At 54.8% G+C, this 15,869-nt stretch overlaps 2 protein-coding genes across 3 annotated transcripts; one reads left to right on the top strand and one right to left on the bottom strand.

The window, feature by feature from the left end:
* The first annotated feature begins 922 nt into the window (after nucleotides 1-922).
* On the top strand, nucleotides 923-5,391 carry NMRAL1 (NmrA like redox sensor 1). Its single transcript, XM_066197968.1, has 6 exons — nucleotides 923-1,141; nucleotides 1,298-1,363; nucleotides 1,543-1,781; nucleotides 2,522-2,771; nucleotides 3,252-3,442; nucleotides 4,375-5,391. The coding sequence occupies exons 2-6, from the start codon at nucleotides 1,324-1,326 to the stop codon at nucleotides 4,543-4,545; spliced, it is 891 nt and encodes a 296-aa protein (XP_066054065.1). The 5' UTR covers nucleotides 923-1,141; nucleotides 1,298-1,323; the 3' UTR covers nucleotides 4,546-5,391.
* Nucleotides 5,392-5,419: 28 nt separating this feature from the next.
* Nucleotides 5,420-15,493, bottom strand: DNAJA3 (DnaJ heat shock protein family (Hsp40) member A3). Of its 2 annotated transcripts, XM_066197966.1 has the most exons (12): nucleotides 15,277-15,493; nucleotides 15,025-15,158; nucleotides 14,555-14,638; nucleotides 13,785-14,003; nucleotides 12,913-13,065; nucleotides 11,968-12,115; nucleotides 11,225-11,289; nucleotides 10,241-10,369; nucleotides 9,686-9,801; nucleotides 9,301-9,398; nucleotides 7,194-7,310; nucleotides 6,077-6,506 (listed from the first exon to the last, which is right to left on the bottom strand). In XM_066197966.1, the coding sequence occupies exons 1-11, from the start codon at nucleotides 15,491-15,493 to the stop codon at nucleotides 7,207-7,209; spliced, it is 1,467 nt and encodes a 488-aa protein (XP_066054063.1). In that variant the 3' UTR covers nucleotides 6,077-6,506; nucleotides 7,194-7,206. The 2 variants fall into 2 exon arrangements, with proteins under 2 accessions (XP_066054064.1, XP_066054063.1); XM_066197967.1 differs by lacking the exon at nucleotides 7,194-7,310 and having other exon boundaries at nucleotides 5,420-6,506; nucleotides 15,277-15,437.
* Nucleotides 15,494-15,869: the final 376 nt, after the last annotated feature.

Raw genomic sequence — 15,869 nt, 5'->3', positions numbered from 1 at the left:
GCGAGTTTTGGGTCTGTTGGTAGTTTCCCCGTCTGGTGGGTGGTTTCAGGAGCAGTAGGAACCTGGTAAGTCCCAGCAGCCAGTCGGTAACTAAAATCCCTCGCATCCAAAATGACTGTGCAGAAACCCCCGTCAGGGCTGTACCTTCTGCTTTCACAATTAATAATTTATCTGAATTAACACATCTGAAACGTTTCTTTGCCACTGTGTATTACACATCCCTCACGCATTTTCTGGGCTCTTTACGGGATTCAACCCCGAATTTCTCAATGTATTTATTTACTAATCTCAACCTATGGAGTTCCCGGCAGGGTGGGTTTTACCGCAGCCCCTCTGGAGCTGGCAGGGGAGGTGAGAAAAGGTGCGGGGGTGACTCTGTTTGTTGATTGCCTGGTAAGAGGGTGTTCGGGGTCGGATCCTCAGCTCAGACCTGCAGAGTCACTTGCGTGGGGACAACGAACGTGGAGATAACGAACAGTCCCAGCTCCAGAGGGACCCGCAGGACGAGCCTGGGGAACAGCCCAGGTTTCCGCACCAAGGAAACGTGGAAAGACCTTACTAGTCTGGGAGGATCGGGGGGTCCCGGGGGAGGAAGGGACACAACCCCCAGCCGCCTCCCAGGGGGTGACGCGCTGGCTCTCGGGTTTTAAACGGGTTTCCTGAGCAAGGAGCAGGCAGGGCCAAGGCATGGGATGGGACGGGACGGGGTGGGATGGGATGGGACGGGACGGGACGGGACGGGACGGGGTGGGACGGGACGGGACGGGACGGGACGGGACGGGACGGGACGGGACGGGACGGGATGGGATGGGATGGGATGGGATGGGATGGGATGGGATGGGATGGGATGGGATGGGATGGGATGGGAGCGGAGCGGAGCGGAGCGGAGCGCAACGCGGGCGGTGGGCGGGGCCGGCACCGGTGGGCGGGGCCTGGCGGTGATGGGCATTGAGCCCCGCCCGGACGGGCGTGGCCGAGCGCAGTCGGGTGGAGCCGAACACAATCGGGTCACGCCGAACAGACGAAGGCGCGCAGCTGCCGTCCGGCCGACTAGATCCGAACCGAATCGAAGGCCGTCGGGCGGAGCCGGTTGGACCCGAACCGAGCCGGGCATAGCCGATTGCACCCGAGCAGAGCCGAGGTGAGGAGCCGTGTGAGGGGAGACGCGGCCGGTGCCCCGGGACTGGCGATGGCCCCGCAGCCGCCCCTCTCCCTCCCTTCCTCGCCCCCTGTCCCTCGGCACCGGCCCGGGGGCTGAGCCACGGCCGTGCGACCTCGCTGCTTCTCGCCCCGTCAGAGCGCCGGGACCGCCCGCGCTGCTGCATGGCCGGGACGAGGCTGATCGTGGTGTTCGGAGCCACCGGTGAGTGCTCGGGGAGAGGCCCGGGCCGTGCCCGGGGGCCGGCGGGAGGGCGAGGGGCGGAGGTGTCGGTGATGCCCGGGCGAGCAGCGGGGGCTCGGTCCGTGTGGCGGTCGGGACGCTCCGTCCCGCGGCCCCGGCGCGTCCCGGTGTCCCGGGGCCCTGACCGGCTGCTCCTGCAGGGGCCCAGGGCGGCAGCGTGGCCCGGGCGCTGCTGGACGATGGGACCTTCAAGGTGCGCGCCGTGACGCGGAGCCCCAGGAAGAAGGAGGCGGAGGAGCTGAGGCGGAGGGGAGCCGAGGTGGTGAAGGCAGATCAGGACGATGAAGCATCGCTGGAGCGGGCCTTGGCGGGTGCCTACGGAGCCTTTATTGTCACCAACTTCTGGGAACACTGCAGCAAAGAGAAGGAAATCGAGCAGGTACCTGGCCAGACGTTAACTGGGACCACGTGCAGAATGATCTGGCAAGGTGGATCATGAGTAGCATCAAAGTGGGGACAGCTTTTGGAGCAGCAGTGGCAGCCCTGATGATTTGAGTAGCCAGTCCAGAAGACCCCAAGGTCTCACAAACACCAGGTCCCAGTCCTTGCAAAGTCAGGACTTGCTCTCTGTTCCCTCACAGCTGCATGGCTCCAGGCTCTGGTGCCTTCAGGGAGTTGATAAATTTGTTACAGAGAGCTATTCCCAGGAGCTGGAGTAGCAGGAGAGCACTGGGCTCCTCAGAACCTTCTGGGGCAGAGCTGGGACTGTCGCTGCCTGCAGACCTTTAGCTCTCTGTGCTTGCAGCTTTGGGGCCAAAATCCTGCAGTATCAGAAATCCCAGGGGTGGTGCTCACCCCACAACAGATATTGCTAGGTGGCAAAATTGCCACACCTCTATAGCAACAGACAAAAGATTAGATAGTTTAGGGCAGGTATGTTGTCCAGGCAGATTCTTTATGCTGGTGCGTGTTTGGTGGAGCAGTGAGCTCCAGAGCTGGAGGGTGTGTGGTCTTTCTGAAGTAGGACGGGGTAAGGAAAGGATTTTAGCTCCACCTGGGCAGCTCAGCTCAGCCCTGGTCCCAGCTGAGGGCTGGTGGCAGTTGGATCCTCCCCAGAGGGAAGGGGCGTGTGGGGATGTCCCGTTCCCCTCTTCATGGCTGGTTTCTCCCTTCGCCCAGGGACAGTGCCTCGCTGACCTGTCCAAGCGCCAGGGCCTGCGCCACGTCGTGTTCAGCGGCCTGGAGAACGTGCACCAGCTGACAGGGGGCCGCCTGGAGGTGCTGCACTTTGATGGCAAAGGCGTGGTGGAGGAGTACTTCCAGAAAATTGGGGTTCCCACCACCATCATCCGGCTGCCATTCTACTTTGAGAACTTCCTCTCCATCTTCAAGCCGCAGAAGGCCCCGCAGGGAGACTCCTTTGTCCTGGGTAAGCAGGAGCTCTTGCTCTGTGGGGCACTGTCCTGTGACTTTCCTCATCTGCTCCCACTGTGCAGGGCCGAGGGGTGGGGAGACTGCCAGGGCTGTGGGCTGAGTAGGGTGAAGAGGCCTCTACCAGCTTGGCCACAGCAAGCTGCATTACGATCTTTAGACCCGGTTGGTGGCCTGCGGGAAGTCACCAGTGTCCTGGGCCTGTTTGTGCTGAGGGCTGTTCTGCAGGTCCCGGAGCAGCTCTGGATACCCCAAGTGCCTGCATTCGGGATGGGGGAGGTGGGGCTTCAGGAGACGCAGGGTGCTGCTCTGGTGTCAAGGTCTCGTAGCTGAGCCCAGCCCTGCTGTCCTGCCGTGCCATGCTGATGGGTGCTCTCATCCCCCCCTCACCTCATGCCCAGAGACCGGGAGCTGAAAACTCCGCTGTACCTCCTCAGAGCTGGGCTGCACTGCAGCTGGGATCAATCTCTCCATACAGAGCTGCCCATGGGGGACACCCCAATGGATGGGATGGCTGTGGAGGACCTTGGGCCCGTTGTACTTTGCCTGCTGAAGTCCCCAGGGGAGTACATCGGCCAAGTGATGGGACTCAGCACGGGCAAGCTCACCGAGGCAGAGTATGCTGCCATACTCTCCCAGCAGATGGGCAAGACTGTGACAGCCAGCAAGGTAGGAAGTGTCCCTTGCTGTAGGTGATGGTCCTGAGGAACTCATAGCTCCTTTTGGTACAGCCCAGCACTGGTATCCAGGGTTAGTCCTGCTGCCCCTGGGTGTGGCTGGAGCACAGCCTGGCACCAACATTGATTGCCCTGTTGGTATTGTCAGCTCATGCTCTTGGAGCACACAGATGTGCCCAGGCAGGTCTGTGCCTGGCTCTGAGGGATAACTGAGCTGGGAGGTCTCCAGCAGAGCCAGGGATGGGCACCTACACAAAAGGTTTCTGCTGGGTGCCCTTCCCTTCCAACAGGGCTTCCCCCAGGGCTTTGCTGTGTCACCATTACAACAGACCTGGCCTCTGTGCTGTGTCACAGTTAACAACACCCCTGACCACTCCCTGCTCCTTGTGACTTAGTTTTAATCTTTCTTTGCTTTTCAGTTGTGCCTCAGGCAACCAATACAGTGGATGAAGGGTAGGGTGGTTCCCTGCTTTGAGAACAAAGTGCATTTCATTAGAAACAAAGCCCCTCTGGTGCTCTCTGCAGGTTCTGCTCTCCCAGAAGTGACCACCAAACCCTTTGATTCAGGCGGGGAAGGATGCTTTGGGGTGCTAGGTGGCAACCTGAATTGCCACCTTGACCACGCAGTTTCTAGAATTGCCACCTTGACCACGCAGTTTCTAGAACCCCTCAGCCATAGCTCTGGTGTGAGAAAGGGCTCCCTCATAACTGCTCCAGACCCTGGCCAGCTGTGTGCCAGACCTGGGTGCTGGCCCTAGCCTGGCTGGGCTGTTCCTGCCGGGCAGGGCTGCATCCTTTGCCCAGCCCTAGCAGAAGTGCCCTCGAGAGCCCTCTGCACCAGTGGCAAGCTGCTCTAACAAAGCCCTCATCACGTCCCCCATCACAGCAGCGTCTCAAAAGTTTTTTCCCCGATTCTGTTGGCAGATGTCCCCTGAGGAGTACGAGAAGAAGGACTTCCCTGGGGCCAAGGAGTTGGCTGCCATGTTCCGTTTCTACGCCCTGAAGCCAGACCGCAATGTGGCCCTGACCATGAAGCTCAACCCCAGGGCCCGCACCTTCCAGCAGTGGGTGGGGGACAACAAGGGTGCCTTCTGAGCCTCCCCCCCCTCCTCTCCCTCCCTGGTTTCTGCAGCAGGTAGGGGACCTGGCTGAGGAGGTGAGGTGCCCTGAGCCATGCTGCCTTCCAGTAGTGCAAACAGGGAGAGGCTGATCCTACCCTGGCTGCGGAGAGCTTGGCCCACGTGCTGGTCCATGTGTGTGCTCCTGCAGCGTGCTTGGGACTCTTTAGGCAGTTAGAACAAGAGGAAGGGCTGGACAGCACAGGCAGAGGGGTGGCAGAGGCGCTGCCTTTGCACCCTGTCCTCAGGGAGGTGTTGCTTTAGTCATTGTGGGTGTTTTAGGGTGGTGGGGGCTTGTTTTCTCGGGATCACCTCCTTTCCCAGGCAGCTCTGAGCATATGGCACCACGTGGTAGGCTGCAGGTGTGTACCCCAGGGCCCCAAAGGCAGTGCCTTCATGGCAGGTATCCTTGGCCAGGGCTGCTGCAGGCTCCTAAGCAAACAGAAGACAGGGATTTCTCCATGGATCTGGTTTGGGCACTGGAGAGATAGAGGCTTAGTGTCACCTCAGCCAGCAGGGACTGCGGTGACTTCTTGTGAATGGAACACAAAAGCTGAGCCTGATTCCTCATCATACAGCTCTGGCCCTGGTCCTTGGGCTGCTGGAGCTAATTTCAGTCACTGTCCCAATGAGCTGAGATAAAACTCGACTTTTTCTAGACTCTTCAAGGTTCAGTGGAAAAGCCCCTTCCCCCTCACGTGCCTCAAGTGCTGCTCAGACAGGACAGCTTTGTGTTTAAAGTCAATCCCAGCCCCTAGCAATGCTCGAGTCATTCAACCCTGTCCCCTCCTTGTCCCAGAGACCTTCATCCCTGTTACCAGGGGAGGGGAAGGGGGTGACAGACCAGGTGGAAGAGTAGACAAGGCAGCAAGGCACAGTACGTGTTAAATATCTTTTATGAAGTCCATCTTATTTACATGGGTACAGAATCACTTTACAGAAGTTTAATCAGGAGGCAACGCGTGCTTTATTTCAGCAAATTAAGAAGGGCAGGACTACAGCATGTCCCTGTTTAACTGGTGTTCAACTGATTAGTAGGTGGGCTGATGGTACCTGCACGGTATCACAAACACAGCAGGCTACAGTAACCATGGAATACTCACTGCAAGAGCTCAGCTGCATCTGGAAGGAGTGATCCACCTCACTTGCACTCTCACACAAGTAAAACAACGATGCTTTGACCAATCTTTTATGCTACGGGTGTTGCACTAGGGTAATAAAATATTTTTGTCCCCAGCTGGCAAAGGACTCAGTGATCGACTTGTACCAGTCCAGAAGCGACAGCAGTTGTGTGGTAACTTGAGTTACTTGGGGGATAAACTTGAGGCAAAGTGCAGATTCCATCACTGCTCTGTGCAGGCAATCAGCAGGATAGAGAAAGCCCAGGGCTGCGAGGGAGCCAGGCCAGCTGGGCTCAGACAATGCCCAGCCACAGGGACATTCCACCTAGAGCTGTGCAGGGCAGCAGGGCTGTCGTGAAGACAAGGTTAGACCTCCCTGACCTACCAAGTCTCCTGGAGAGTTCCCCAAGCACACCTGGAATTCCAAAGGGCACCTGAGTGAGCAGCTTGGCCTCCATACAGCAAACTGCTGCTCTGTGCTGGAATATTTATTTCACATTTCCTCTGGTTTGGATTCTAAATAATATTTCAACTTTAATTTTTACCAAATAAGCATCCAGCAGCAGCAGGGTTGTGGAGCAGCCTCCGGAGAGCCACACTTCTGCAAAGCTGGTGTTTTCCTTCACTGCCAGTTCCTAGGACAGCGGGTGGGGTTTCTGTTGGTGCCTCGGTGGTCCATGGCCTCTCCAGCTGGGATTCTTGCTGTGCTGCTGACTGACATCCTGTGTTCTCCAGAGCCTGGCTGCCAGAAAGGTTCACCCCCAACTGCACGGATGACCTGCTGCTGCTGGCTCCTAGTTCCCAGTAGAACGCTTTCCTGCAGTTCAAATGAGAGGAAGGTTACGATTTCCTGGCTGTATCAGCAGACAGCCCACTCTGGGAGCACCTGCCCTCCTGTCACACTGTCAGCCCTACAGCACAGCCAGCTTTGAAGCCTACAAAGCTGCAAAGCTGAGCCCCTGGAATCCAAGGCTCTCTGTCTGCTGCAGAGGATTCCAAGTCTCGGTGCTGCCTCGTAACAGGTCAGCACCAGCTGAAGCACCTGAGTTACACTGCAGTGATGCACGGTGGGGTTTGCTGTGCTCTGTGATAAAGGCTGGCTCCTCCCTGGCGCTGTAAGCCCGTGGCAGGGGTTAATCCAGCCTGAGTGTGCCAGCACCAGTGGCTCTGCAGCCCAGGATTTGTGTGGCAGAACCCGGTCCCAGTGGGACCAGCTCACGGGAACACACTCAGTGCTTGGAACTGGGCACAGCTCCAGCAGCAGAGCTGCAGGGGAGGCCAGCCACCTCCCCGAGGGTGCACCCAGCATCTGTGCTGCTCTTTGCTGCAGCAACAAGGCACTTTCATCCCTGGCTTGTTGCTCCAGGTCCCAGGGGACAACTAGGGCTTGTGCACACCTGAGGCTGGAAGGCCTGAGGCTAAGTGAGAAGCAACGCTGTGCTATTGTGCTTCCACCTCCCAAGAAGTGAAACAAGACAACAGTGAAACACAAGAGGCCTCCTACCTCGGATGGGGTGTCAGGAGGTAAACATTTTCTTAAGTTTGGAAAGGAATCCCTCCTTGTTCTCCTGAGCCTCAGGCCTATCCCCGCCTGCGTCAGCGCTAGCCGTGGCCCTGCCACCTGGACACAAACAGCAAAGGGCTGCAGTCAGAGACATCTCCCACCAGGATCAGAGGGGTCTTTTAGACAAGGAATGGCCAGGAGAAAGCAGCTGGTTGTGCTGCTCCCTCACATCCAGGGCTGCACCTGGCAGCCAGTCACAGGACTAGACCCCTTGCAGTGGAAGCACTCGAGAGCCTGGATCTCAGAAGTGGAAAAACCAACCACGAGCTCAGGTGCTGAGCTGTTCCCTTCCCCTCTCCCCAGCCCTCCAACTAGCAAGGGAATTCTTGTGCTGCACAATTGAGTCAGGGACTGCACAGACCTTGGAAACAAGTACTTGGAACTGAGAGTCTGCCACTAAAAACAAGTGATGAACTCGATTACAGCCGGCCAGGACTTTACAGGGTTAAAAAATCTATACTGGTGGTCCCTGAAACAAGTTCTTCCTGTTTCAAGGTTGTGTCCTTGCAAAGCAGTGCAAAACCACCACAAATCAGGAGCCTGATTTGTGTCATTGCAAGCAATGCTCAGACAGTATCAAGCAGAAAATTAACTCGTGTAGAACGAGAAAGTCTACAAGTATTTCAGATAAGGAATGTTAAAACTGTCCTGTATGAACAGGTCCTGAGAACTTGTTTGTCCCTCAGAAGTGGCTAAATGAGAACAAAGGAGACTTCTTTGCTAATCTGCTTTTTTCTACAGTAAAACCACCAATAACAAGATCCTAAACGCCCCCTCAAGCTTTCTTTGTGCACAGAGCAGAGTCTGGTGCTCCTCAGCCTCCCAGGGCTGAGTGCTGGGCTCAGACTGATGCAATGGATTGAAATCCCGAGGCAGGACACGCCTCCCTCAGCACAGCCTGTCTCTATACTGCAACCTACTGGCGTTGTTTTAACCCACCTTGCTGCTTCATCATGGTAAGAACTGGCACGTTTGCTTTTTAAAAAATTAATTTGAAGAGCGGTTTTTTCCTCTTTGGCACATAAATGCCTTTAAAAAGCTGGAATGGAAATTCAGTGATCAGAGCTCTCTGCAGCTTCCCCAAGGCTGACTGTAATATGGGAAAGACATCATTTCTGTGTTAGGAAAGCACTATAAAACACAACACTGGGACGGATTTGGCAGATGCTGCCTTCTAATATCCTGCACTTAAGCCTATATTCCTCACACTTTGGCATGTAGCAGAGCAGATTCTGGGATCATTCAGCAGCTCCATAAGGCTCTCGCCTTTGCCTAGTCATAAATGCCCTGTTGGGTTTCAAACCAAAACCAAATTCCAATGGGCTTTAAGAAGTTCATTTTTCCAATTCTCTAAGCAAAGATAATCTGCTTTTCAGTAGCAGGAAACAAAGCTCGTTCCTTACTATTTTACCATGTGTTGTGCCTTTAGCTGCTGCCTCTTCCAAGTACCTCATCCCAGAAACTTAAAACACAATTGCTGAATCTGAGTTTTCCATCTGGAGCTGGACAGCAGCTTCACAAAGCTCCCAGCTGCCTTCACTCCTCCATCGTGCTGGACGCTGGACCAAGGGACACTCCTAGCCCAGGTTTCCCCACACACACAGAGCTCAGCCCCAACAGAAACCCCCATCAGCATCCCAGGAGAAACAGCCCTGCTGTGCTCAGAAGCACACTGCATTGGGATCACACAGGAAATCGGCCTGAAGCACATTTGCTTTCCTGCCTCAAGGCAAGTCCAGGCACAGGGGAAGCAGGGAGACATTCGTCAGCACAGCTTGTCTGGACCCTGGAGTACTCAGTGCCTGCTCTCTGTTCACACATGGATTTGCCCAGTAAGTACTGGAACAGAGCTTCCTGGGAAGAGCTGCCTCCCTGCTGTGTGCTTCAGCCTGTTAACAACACACTAGAACTATTTCTGTTACAGCAGGCCGTGCTGCCACAGGCCTCATGGTGATCCTGGCTCACCCTGCTCCCCAGGAACGCTCAGGGAGCACTCTGCAGTGCCAGAACAGCTCCCAGGGCAGGGGCAGGAGTTCCCTCCTCTCACCTGACGCTGTGTTGGTGACCCCGTTCACGGTGCCGTCCACGTCGGCCTCGTCCTCGGCGTAGCTCATCATCAAGGCTCGCTGGCGATCCGTCAGCCTCCTGCGGCACCGGGACAGGGCTCAGGGGTGGCCTGGGGACAGGCCCCACAGCCCCCACACCCCCCCCAGCAGCTCCCATGAAGGCAGGGACTGGAGTACGTTGTGTAGGAATACACCAGTACTCTTTAAATGAGCCGTCTATAAGGAACGATCTATAAAGAATTCTCAGTGGGAGAGGAGAGCTAGGACCCACTGCACTTCACCTCATAGAATTTTCACAACTTCTAAACAACAATTTTTGCAAAAAGTTTTTAAGATTTCGCAGGAACTTGTTTTAGCTCTACTTACTGAGGAACTTTTATCTTTATGTGGATGTAGTGGTCTCCGTAGCCATAGCTGTTGACCTTGGGAATGCCTTTCCCACTCATTCGAATCCTCTGGTCTGGCTGAATACCAGGGGGTATCTATAAATACACAAGTGTCACATTTATTACTCTAATTAAACATTTATATAACAATTACACATCTATTAAAATTATCTGCTTCTCCAACAAGCTGTAAAGTAGGATGGGAGAGTTCTGGTATGCTCATGCACTGGGACACATCCCAGAGTTAAGCCAGTAATGATGGAAAAGCTTTTGAGGGAATAAGTAAAGAACGTGACACAGCCTGTAGCCCTCAGATGGGGGCTACAGTTTTGTCCAGCAATCCCTTTCTTTCCCTGTCCCTACACAGCAACAGGAAAGAAGCTGTGACCAGGCAGCTCACAAACAACCCAAGGCTCAATCCTGAAGGAGTCTGAAATCCGATACTGGCAGATTTAGGAGATTTTCCCCCTTTTTGTAGCAAAGGAGAAGCCTTTGCTGTGCCCCACGGATTCATGCTCAGTATACTGGTACTCACTGTGATGTTGATTGTCTCATACAAGCCTTGACACCGGGCTGTGCCTCCCAGCACGGCCTGAGCTACTGAGATCAGGAGATCCGAGTGGATGTCGGCTCCGTTCCGTCGGAACACAGAGCTCTTCTGAACCTGGCGGGCAGCAAAGTTCCAGAGAGCAGTGAGCACACCGTGTTCTCCTGGTAAACTGCTCCCAAGGGTCTCAGGAAAAAAATACACCATCCTCAAACTGCATGGCTAAGAACTGTGAGTTAAGATTTGGTCTAGTAAAACACAGATCTTGACATAACTGCATTAGCCAAAGGACTGGAAGGCCCTTCCTTCCTTCCTGCCTCAGGAACTCCCTCCCCTAATCCTGCTGTTAGTTCATCCATGTCACTATGGTTCTGCAGAGACAGACCCTGCCTTGTCCAGCACCCTGAACAGGGGAAAGCCGAAAGTAAGAAGGAAATGAAGCACCTTTGCACTGGCCTCACAAGCTGCAAGAGAATTCAACCCTCCGGCACCATGGAACAGGTGCTGAAAAAAATTTTCTCCTCAACACGGATGTGTGTGGCAGGATTCTGACAGAGGAGGCCCAGCTACAGCAGAGGTGCAAAGCGGCCCTGGAGGTGGATCTGCAGGACACTTCACCAGGCAGCTCCTGCAGCACCTCCCACAGCTCTGCCACCCCTGCCAGCGGGCAGCTCCCTCGCATTTCCAAGTCAAAAACTCGAGGCATGAAGAACCTACTCTGCGTTTTCATTCACACTACCCTGAGGGGCCTGGTCCTGGAACAAGCAGCGATTCTTCAGTAACAGATTCAAAGTTACCCCCCTTGCTACAATGCAGATCTCCTGCTGTCTCTGAAAGTTCACAGGGATCATGTTACCTCAGCTGTTCCAAAGGATCACTGGCTCTTCCTCCTCTGCCCATTCTGTAGTCCTTTCCCAGGCATTTGAGAAGGGAAAAACCAACTTAAATAATAAACCAGCTTGGGATACATACCCTGAATGTAATGAAAATTTCTTTCTTCCCCACAGGCATCCGAACTGTCTGCCCGTCCTCAACACCTGCAATCAGAACAGGAGAGAACGTGACCTTGGGCTATAACCCACGTGTGCCATGGATACCTACAACTCTTGCCAATCCCAAGAGCTGGCCGACACAGCCCAAAAAAGGAGGGGTCAGCACATGTTTATACCTCTGAGGTGATCCCTATGCCCCAACATGCTTATTACTTCAGGATCTACAGAATTCTTTACAGAAATGCATTGGATTAAGGAACACAGCAGCCTCCACAAGCTGCAGGAAAATTACAGGCTGCTCACCCAGGGTGGTCTCAAAGAAGCAAGTTTTAGTCCTACCACTCAATTCTCCCCTCTGCTGAGGAAGGCTATCAGCACACCCCTCTGAGCTTAGCCAAGGCTTTCAGGACTCCCATCCTCTCTCCAGGCTTCATCAAGGACAAATGAAAGACCCAAGGCAACAAAACCTCTGGAGAGTCACTCTTTAAATCTGCCTAGGAGGACCCCGGCAAGAACCAAAGCTCAGGAAGGGCAAAGCAAACATTTATACCCATGGCCAGAAGGTCCATCTCATCACTGGCCTGTTCCATTGCCAAGCTCTCAACCTGCTTTAAGACCATTTCTCTGCAGCAAAAGGTCTTAGGCTGCCCCCCCCATTTGCAGCTGCCACTGGCAGTAAATAACTACAGTTAAGAGAGAGCAGCAGGCAGGTAGAACACTGACCAGCTGGCACAGGAACCATGACTGTCTTCTTCTGCTTGGTCTGCCCCGTGCCCCGGCACACGACGCAGGGCGTGGTGATGATGGAGCCGCGGCCGCCGCAGCGCCGGCACGTGGAGCGCATCACAAACGGGCCCGTGTTGATGGTCTCCTGGGGAGGAACAAACACACATTGGGCAAAGAAGGAGAACTGAGAGGGGACTTTTCACACAGTGTGTTTGAGCTCTGATCACACACACTCCCTGTAAGGACAGGGATATCCCTCAGCACAGGCTGGAGCAGAAAGCTGGCTCTGACATTCACTCACCATCGCATTCTGATTTCCACTGAACACCACCACTACTATGGGCAAGCGTCACGTGGTGAAGGCAAAGGAAACACACCACCCTCAATGCCTAGGCTTTAATGTACAAGACGGAACAAAGCTCCTTACAGTGCTACAAGTGTCTGTGTTCTGATGACTCCAAGGACAATCCACTTACATGAATTACTGCCAGGGTCCAAGAAACCTCATGGTGACTAAGCTCTGGACTGAAGAGTGAGAGCCACCCACCCGACTGAAGCACACAAGGAATCAGATGCATGGAAACCCAAAGCCTGCAGCTCCATCATTACCTACATCTTCTTATTTTATTATTACCCTTGGGTTTTCACCACCTTCCTCCACCCATCAAGTCAAAAGACATCCATTCATTGCCCGAGGAATTCCAGAGGTGTTACATTATATTCATATGGTTTGTGGGATCCAGCCTGAAGGGTCATGCTTTCAGCTGGGCACAGCACTTTAACGCAGAGAAAATCTTCCTAGTGCCTATTAACATCAAGCTGACATTAACCCAGCTTTACCCGAGATAAGCTGATGAGTGGTGAGAATTTTTCACCATGGAATGAAGTGACTCTGCCCAGAAGGGAAAGCAGAGCAGAACTGGTGTCCTGCTCAGCACTCACCATGCCCGTGCCGTTGCAGTAGTGACAGCGCTGAGCTTTGGTGCCAGGTTCGTGTCCTTTGCCATCGCAGCGCACACAGGAGTCCTGGATGTTCACCACAATCTCCTTGTTAACACCTTTTGCAGCTTGGGTGAATGTCAGTTCCATGATATACTGCACAGGAAACATGGAGATAGATCCATGACTGAGGTGTGACAGGATCTTAAGGAAACTGAGAAGATTCAGGCTAAATACCAAACAACGCTTAAAATGGAAGATATCAGTAAAGATGACTGATCAAATGAGGAAATTCTCCTTATGTGAAAAAAGTCGTTTTTAGTAAAACCAGAAGTACCAAACACCAAACATTTCTGAAGACAACACATGAACCATCAACGCTTAGAGGAGCATTTAGCTGCAGCCCGAAGAATAAGACAAATTTTGTTTTATTATGGGCCTCACTGCAACATGAAGCTAATTAAGTTGCAAAATTACGCCAATTAAGCAGCCAAACATATCGCTGGAAGGCCTGGTTTATAGTTACAAGGTATTTTGTGGGTTTTAGCACTACAGATCAAAGCAGGCATATGTAAATTAACCTGCAGCAGAAACAATGCCTCTCCAGCAATGGAACTGCTCGGCAGTACTGGGTGGTGTCAGTTAACACCAGAGAAGTAGCTCAAGCCCAGAAAGAAAATCCTGTATAGGTATGGGGTGTGTTTCTGCACAGTTTAGCACAAGTATGAGACTCTCCCCATGCCATGGGACACTCACATACTGACATTCCCAGAAATAACTCCTTGCTGAAGCTCCCAGAGCGCTCTGTGACAAAAGCTGGGGAGAGACACTGCTCTGAGTTTCCCATTTCACTTCTAAGTAAAGGCACCTCCTACCTCCTGTGGCTGGTCAAAGACAGTCTGAAAATCGCCGAAAGGGGATCCTGAGAACTCCCCAAAGATCTTCCTGAAGAGCTCCTCGGGGTCGATGGAGGGGCCGCTGCTCCAGTACTGCCGCCCTGCACCAGCCCCAGCCCCGGCCCCGGCCGCGCCGGCCTCGAAGCTGGCCGTGCCGTAGGCATCGTACTGCTTCCTCTTCACCTCGTCACTCAGCACCTGGGCACAAGGAATGGGGACATCAGGGCACGGCAGGATCCAGGAGAAGCCCTGGCTCTGGTCTCAGACCTTCCATCAAGGTCTCGCCCAGCTCTCAGCACCACGGGAGTTAGGGACAAGCTGCTTCGTCCCTGGTGTCTCCTGGCTCATCACCAGAAAAATGTCAAGATCTTACTAATTTACAAAAAGCAGAAATAACTTTTATTAAGCAGCTGATCATTATTATATCAGCTGAACAGTGCTAAAATCAAAAAGCAGGGCTGGGGGAGCACAGTGGAAGTCCCTCTGTCTCAAACACCTGCTTTGGTGTTTTTTACTTGATTGTTTAAGCTGACAATAATTCCATGGAAGTGACATCCATGCCAATCATTGCTAAGGAAGAGAAAAACTGAAAGAGCCCCAGGCAGCTAAATCAGATACTTGGACCAAGTAATTTCTTGGGACAGAGGTGCTCCAGATTGAAGTGCATCAAAAACCAGCCATGGAAATGTTTCCCCTCATCTACGCTCTAATCTTTTCTCCTTCTCATCGCAATAAAATCCTGCTGTTACCTCATAGGCTTCTGCCAGCTGAGAGAACTTCTCCTTTGCTTTAGGGTCGTCCTTGTTTGTGTCAGGGTGGTATTTCTTTGCCAACTAAAAAACAAAAACCAACTATTAGGGACAGGCAGGAGTTATTTACTTTAGCATATCTCACATGCCAGGAAAAACTCATCAGGCAGAGCCTGACATCCACTAGATGCATTCCCGGGAACTAAAACCCTTCGTTTTCCTTTATCAACCCAAAACAAGGAACTGAGAGAGCTGCTCCTGATCTTCTCGGCAATCCCCGATCCTTCTGGAAGGAGACAAGCGATGACAGCACAGGCAGACCACGCTTTGGAAGCGATCCCCAAGGCCATGTGCTGAGCTTTCCCACTGCCTCCTCCCCTTGTCCCCAGCGGCTCCAAACACGGGGATGGATTTGTTCCCGGCTGCTCTCTCTGCCCACGGGGCGCTGGGCCCGGCCGGTCCCGGCGCACCTGGTAATACGCCTTCTTGATCTCCTTCTGCGTGGCCGTGCGGGGCACCCCCAGCACCTGGTAATAGTCCTCCTTGGCGCGTGCCGCGCTGCTGTGGAAAGCGGCGGCGGCGGCGGCGGCAGCGCGTTTCGTCCCTGCGGAGAGGAGGGAGAGGGGCCGCCGTGAGGGCCGGGCCGGGCGGAGGGAGGGACACGGCCGGCGGAAAAGACCCGCGGCCCTCCGGCCCGACCCGCTCGGCCCCGGCGCGCTCACCCGCGGCGCAGAGCCCGGCACGGAGCAGCAGGAGGCGGCGCGGGGCGCGGGCGGGCGGGACGCGGAGTCCGCGGAGCAGCAGCAGCAGCGGCGGCCGCGCGTTCCCCGCCCCGCGTCCCGCGGCCGCCCCGACCCAGCGCGACGCGCTCCCGGCCGCCATCTTGGCCCGCGCGCGGCGCTGCGCCTGCGCACCCCGCAGGTGGGCCGGGCCGCGCATGCGCACGGCGGGGAGACCGCGGCTGCGCGATGTTTACGCATGCGCGGGGATGGAGCGGGCTCCGGGCAGGGAAGGCGCGGGGACACGGCTGGGGACGGCCGGGACCTGCCCCCGGGGGTGCTCCCGTGCCGCGGGGCTGGGAACCCTGCCCTCTGCTCTGTCCTCGCCGTCTGCGCCCTTCCGGGGCTGCTCTTCTCCCCTAGCAGGTGAAGTGTCTCACAGGAGTGGGATAAAGGCTCTGAGACCGCAGCGAGTGCAGTGACACAGCGCCCACGCTCACACAGCACAGCAGCCTGGCACGGCACCCACGGCGAGGCAGCAGCTTTCCTCTGGAGAGGAGGAGGAGGATTCGTGCCAAGCGTGTCTCTCTCCCGCC

Source organism: Chamaea fasciata, unplaced genomic scaffold (assembly GCF_029207755.1).
Source record: "Chamaea fasciata isolate MVZ Bird 193981 ecotype frontalis unplaced genomic scaffold, bChaFas1.0.hap1 SCAF_16, whole genome shotgun sequence".
NCBI classification, from domain to species: domain Eukaryota; kingdom Metazoa; phylum Chordata; class Aves; order Passeriformes; family Sylviidae; genus Chamaea; species Chamaea fasciata.
The sequence above is the reverse complement of the archived record's forward strand: the minus strand, read 5'-3'. Positions and strand labels throughout refer to the sequence as shown.

Excerpts from the sequence above, each read along its gene's own strand:
- DNAJA3 (XM_066197966.1), bottom strand. The coding sequence starts at position 15,493 with ATGCGCGGCCCGGCCCACCTGCGGGGTGCGCAGGCGCAGCGCCGCGCG. Across the intron at positions 14,004-14,554 it reads AGCTGGCAGAAGCCTATGAG|GTGCTGAGTGACGAGGTGAA; the intron begins GTAACAGCAGGA and ends CCTTGTGCCCAG. Across the intron at positions 9,399-9,685 it reads ATAAAGATAAAAGTTCCTCA|GAGGCTGACGGATCGCCAGC; the intron begins GTAAGTAGAGCT and ends CCGGTGCCGCAG.
- NMRAL1 (XM_066197968.1), top strand. The coding sequence starts at position 1,324 with ATGGCCGGGACGAGGCTGATCGTGGTGTTCGGAGCCACCG. Across the intron at positions 1,782-2,521 it reads AAGAGAAGGAAATCGAGCAG|GGACAGTGCCTCGCTGACCT; the intron begins GTACCTGGCCAG and ends CCCTTCGCCCAG. Across the intron at positions 3,443-4,374 it reads AGACTGTGACAGCCAGCAAG|ATGTCCCCTGAGGAGTACGA; the intron begins GTAGGAAGTGTC and ends TTCTGTTGGCAG.